Source organism: Malurus melanocephalus, unplaced genomic scaffold (assembly GCF_030028575.1).
Source record: "Malurus melanocephalus ecotype Western Australia unplaced genomic scaffold, MMel_1.1 scaffold_670, whole genome shotgun sequence".
Taxonomy (NCBI): domain Eukaryota; kingdom Metazoa; phylum Chordata; class Aves; order Passeriformes; family Maluridae; genus Malurus; species Malurus melanocephalus.
In genome coordinates, this window is record NW_026623902.1 from 13,892 (window position 1) to 18,860 (window position 4,969).

General features: G+C 61.7%; 1 protein-coding gene across 1 annotated transcript in view; it reads right to left on the reverse strand.

Moving 5' to 3' along the window:
- The window catches only part of LOC130584126 (uncharacterized), a 5,058-nt gene extending 2,097 nt beyond the window's left edge, over window positions 1-2,961 (reverse strand). Inside the window, exons 1-3 of the mRNA XM_057383933.1 lie at window positions 2,490-2,961; window positions 1,532-1,550; window positions 756-1,200 (exon numbers count right to left, since the gene is read on the reverse strand). Coding sequence (XP_057239916.1) covers window positions 756-1,200; window positions 1,532-1,550; window positions 2,490-2,866 — 841 coding nt within the window. The 5' untranslated portion in view covers window positions 2,867-2,961. The remainder of the gene's footprint in view (window positions 1-755; window positions 1,201-1,531; window positions 1,551-2,489) is intronic.
- Between the last annotated feature and the right edge of the window lie 2,008 nt (window positions 2,962-4,969).

Here is a 4,969-nt window from a genome sequence, read left to right on the forward strand (position 1 = left end):
AAAAAAAAAAAAAAGATAGAGAGAGAAATGAAAAATACCCCAATAAAATGAATATTTATCAGGCGGACTGGAGAGTGAAAGGGAGAGCTGACACGCCGGGAGATTTACAGGGGGAATATGGCAGAGCAATCCTGTAGCCGGGCTGCGGTACACAGTGTAGCTGTCAGCTTGAGTGACTGAATTAAAAGAGGGAGAGAAAAATCGGCTCGTGTTGGAGAGGAATTGGATTTGGAATGAGAAATCACTTCCCCTCCGCCTGTGGCTGCCCAGCGCTGGCGCTGCTGAGGACCTGCGGACCCCATTCCTGGCGTTCCCAGTGTTCCCAGTGTTCCCAGTGTTCCCAGTGTTCCCAGTGTTCCCAGTGTTCCCAGTGACCCCGCTCAGGGCTGAGCCTCCATTTGTGGTTCCTCCCTGAAGGATTTGGTGCTGAGCACCCCATTTTCCAGCGTTCCCAGTGTTCAGGGCTGAGCCTCGGCTCACGGCTCTTTGAAATACTCGGTCCTGGGCGAGGTTTGTCCCCGAGCCACGCTGTGACCCCAAACARGGTCCCTGTCCCCCCACAGCCCCCCTGCATCATCTCCAGATAGAGCGAGCACAAAACGAGGAGGTTCACCGCATCTTACTGGGATAGACTGGGACACGCTGGGGCCGAGCATCTGAGGGTCCAGAGCTGGTCTGGGGGGCAGCCAGTGACCCCAACCCCACCACAGACCTCCCCCTTTCACCCCCCGCGCCGTGTCCGCGGTGGCTCCCACCGCACCTTGGCTCCATCTCCTCATCTCCGCTCCCGCTCCGCTCGCTCTTGCCAATCCCCCTGTGCCCGGAGCGACGCGGCCTCAATCGGAGCCGAGCCGAGGCGGCTTTGACCTCCCCCAAATTGCCGCGGCCCCCGCGMTGGAGAGGACGCGGGGAGCGTAATGAGCCCGGCGCCAGCCCGTGCCCCTGGGAGAGAGCCGCGTTCTGCCCATTAACGGCAGCGGGAGGTGCCGGCGGATCCGCGCCGAGCCTCATCGCCGACACCCGGCTCTGTTTGCGGCTCCGCTCGGCAGCCGCAGCTCCGCCAAARTGCCCCCCGAGATGCGCGCCCAGCGCTCCGTGACTCAGTTTCCCCACTGGTGATGGAGGGGGGGACCACGAGTGGAAAACGCGATGGAAAGGGGCAGTCCGAGCCCTCTGATCGCTGCCGAGCACCTCCGTGACCTTCGCGGGGAAGGGGAGAAACACAAATGTGCCCCCCTGCCCAACCTTTGCSCCCCACCKGACCGTCCCATCCTCTCCCAGTGCYCCCAGTATGCCCAGCTCCTGCTCGGCAGTGCCATGGCCAAGCCGAGCTGGAACGATGGAGCCTCCAGCAGATGCCAGCGCCCGTCCGGGAGGTCAGGGCCATCAGCTGATGATGGTCCTTGGCACCGAGTGCCAGCAGGAGCTGGCAGCAGCCGCTGCCCAAGCGCCGGCGAATCAAGAACCCTCTGCAGCGCCGGGAATTGCTGTGGCTGCCGGAGAAGATTTGGGGGCAGCGGGGCCGTCTCACCATCTGCTGCCGGCACCGTCTGGGTAATTAATGGCTGGGAGGAATTAGGGGCAGGAGGAGGCTGCCAAGCCGCAGGTGCCAGCGGTGGAGCCCGATTTCCCCCCGGGCACGAAGCGGGTGGGCGGCGGGGAGCGGTGCCAGGCTCTGCCCCGGTGCCCGCTCGGTGCCCATCGAGTCTCGCCAGCGCGTCCTGGGTCTGCCAGCTCTGCACGCCTCACGGGCACGGTGCTGCTCGGCGTGGCTGGCACATCCATCACTGCCAGGCAGCCGGGCAACGCTGCGGCGGAGAATCCATCGCCGGGTGAAAGCGCGGCTACACCTGCCCGGCAGCGCCGTGGGATGGATGGATGACGCCGCACGGAGCGGGTGACACGACAAAAATTGCCCCAACGAGCTCTGCCAGCAGCAGCCCGGCTGTGTGCGAGGACCCAAAACCCCCTCCCGCCTTTACATCTCCAGTTTGGGGTTCTCTTTGTGTCCCCTCAAGCCGCTCACAGCTCTTTCAGCTGGGGAAACCGTGGCTGGAACAGAAATATCCCGAATTCTTCCATGCTGCTGCGAGGATCACGCAGGAGCCTCGACTTGTGCTGCCCAMCCGAGGATGGGGGAAGCACCCCGGGTGTCCCACCTGCCTGTGCCCACGGTGCTGGCAGCGCCCAGCCCCGCGGTTGAAGCATCTTTTACCCMAAACCCTCATCTTGGCATTTTGAGGGGGAACAGAGACACATCTGGGGTCACTGGGGTGAGTGGAGAGGGGGTTTAATTTCCATCCCCTATGACAAAGATGTCCCCAGACAGGTCGTAGTGGGTGGGTGAGGACACAGAGCCGGTCCCCTCGCCCACCAGCTGCCTTTTGGGGTGTGGGTAAGAGTTGAGGTGCCCGGTTTGGTGAAAGAACCTCGGCCTCTCATCAGCGCTGGATGGTGGGAACGGGATGGGAAGCGCAGGGTGGTCTCACTTCCCTTGGTGAAAGAATTTTGGGGACCCCCAGGACCCCTGGCTTACCCCGAGGGTGCTGTGACAACGAGAGGACAGTGGGAAGGGGAAGATGGAATGACACAAAACTGGGGGGCTGAGGAGGATTTTGGGGAGYGGGAGGAAGAGGAGGCTGACGAAGGACACGGAGAACAGAAGGAATTGGAAGAGGGATGATGGGATGGAAGGAAAAGGACCCAGAGGCTTCAGGAATGTGGCGAGAGATGGGCAAGGACAAGGGATGGGGGCTCCGGGAAAGGGATGGGGGGTCCCTGGAAGAAGCGGGGGGCCGGGGTCACTCACTCCGGGGTGCCGTTTGACATGCCGGGAGAACATTCCTCCACGYAGGAGACCCTTCATGGCCGGGCTGGGATCGGTCCGGCGGTGGCGGCGGGTTCCGAGGTCCGGCCGAGGACGGAGGGTGGGCAGGAGGAGAGGGAGGCGTGTGCGGCCGGGTTGGGAGGGACGGGGCGGGTCGGGACATCCCGGCCTGGGGACACTGCYGGGGAGGAGGGACAAGGAGAAGATCCTGAGCGTCCTCCGCTCCTTTCAGCCTCCCCCAGAGGTGACAGCAATGTCTGGGGGGGATTGATGAGCGCAGGGTGTGAACCCCGATATCCCCACGCTGCCTCAGTTTCCCTCCCCACTCGGGAACAACCCCGTCCCTCCACTTGCAGCCCCATCACAAGGTGGCTCCGCGTTTCGTCTCCGGGCCGAAAGATCGAAGGATGAGCCGTGTGATTGCCCATGACAACTTGGCCGGGGTTGGCCGCCCCCCTCCGCGCCCCCTTTCCCCCCCTCCCCAGCCCAAACCCGCCGCCCTCCCGTTTATGATAAATGATATAACACCCAATTTACATTTAGCGATGCAAATCTCGCTGGCAGGAACAGATGCTGCCGCGCATATGGAAACCGGCTATTAGTACCCAACAAAGGGCCGGGAGAGGGATGGAACGGGCGGCGGGATGGACCCGGCAGGGGTGGGCACCGGTGCCAGGAGGGGTTTGAGGGGTTGGTCCTGCTCTGGGAGCAGCGAGTGCCAGCACAGCCGTGCCCCTGACCCGTAAAATCCCACTTTGGAGGGGATTTTGGGTGTCCTCTGAGTTCCCCCGGGGTGCTCCCCTCTCCCCACCCCGGTGCCACCCACTCTTTCAGCTTCCAGCCGAGTCTAAAGGACAAAAGAGAGGAATTTCTCAAGAATACACGGATGCGAGAGGAGGCTGAGGCGCATCCAAGGCCCCGGGTGATGTAATTAGCGATTTGAGATGCGATTGATTAAGTGCCACTCCCCGAGACAGAGCATCCTGCCCTGGGCACGGCCCGCGTGTCCTTTGTCACCTTCCTGTGCCCAGGGCGGCCAGGAGGGATGGGGAGGGGTTCAGAGAAGGGGGGGATGAGGGGATTAATGGGATTTGGGGTATAGGGACAGGAGTGAGTGGGGCTTTGACACAGTGAGGGACCCCACGGTGGTCCTGCACCCCATTCCCTGTARGATTTCCCCACGGGATTCCCTGCCCAGCTGCCTCCACGCTCATTAATGACTGTAATTAAGACGCGGTTTTATTCCGTGTGGTGCTTTCCTGTTCCGTGGGGGCGCCAGGAGCCCTCGGGAGCAGGGAGGGGATTCAAGGTGGGGTCAGCACAGGGATGGAGCTTCTCCTCCAGCCTGGCACACCTGGAATTTGAGGAAAAAACATTTTGGGGGAAAAACATTTTGGGGGAAAAACAGAAAAAAAAAACCTTCCCAGAAAGAAAGGAATCACAGCGGGAAAACCCATGAACATGTGGGAACACGCGAGGGGTGCACAGATGTGCACATCTGGGGAGCTCCACACCCACCCACATCTGGGAGCTCAGGTCTACCTGYTCAATGTGTGGGAACACATCCAGGGGATCGAGGGCTCCGGGAAGGAATCGCCACCCCAAAATTTAGGGTTCCAGGGGGGCATTCAGGGGTCCAGAGGGAACCCAGAGATCTGTGGGGGGACCCTCACCCCAAAATTCAGGGCTTTGGGGGAAATTCAGGGGTTTGAGGGAACCCAGGGGTCTGTGGGGTGACCACTACCCCAAAATTCAGCAACTCAGAGAGGACCCAGCTGTTTGGGATGGGGCACACAAAGGTTTGGGGGGACCCTCACCCCAAAATTCAGAAAGCTGGGGGAGGGACTCAGAGATCTGGGTGGGACAAGGGGGAAAATGAGCCCCAAAATCAGGGATCCAGGGGTCTGGGGACACCCGGGGGTTTGGAGAAACCACCTGGGGGGGCACCCCGAGGATCCGGAGGGTCTGGGGGGGACCCTGACCCCAAAATTCAGTAATTCAGGGGAGGACTCAGAAATCTGGGTGGGACAAGGGGGACAATGACCCCCAAAATCGGGGATCCGGGGGTCTGGGGGCACCCGGGGGTTTGGGGAAACCAGCTGGGGGGTACCCCGAGGATCTGGAGGGTCTGGGGGGGACCCT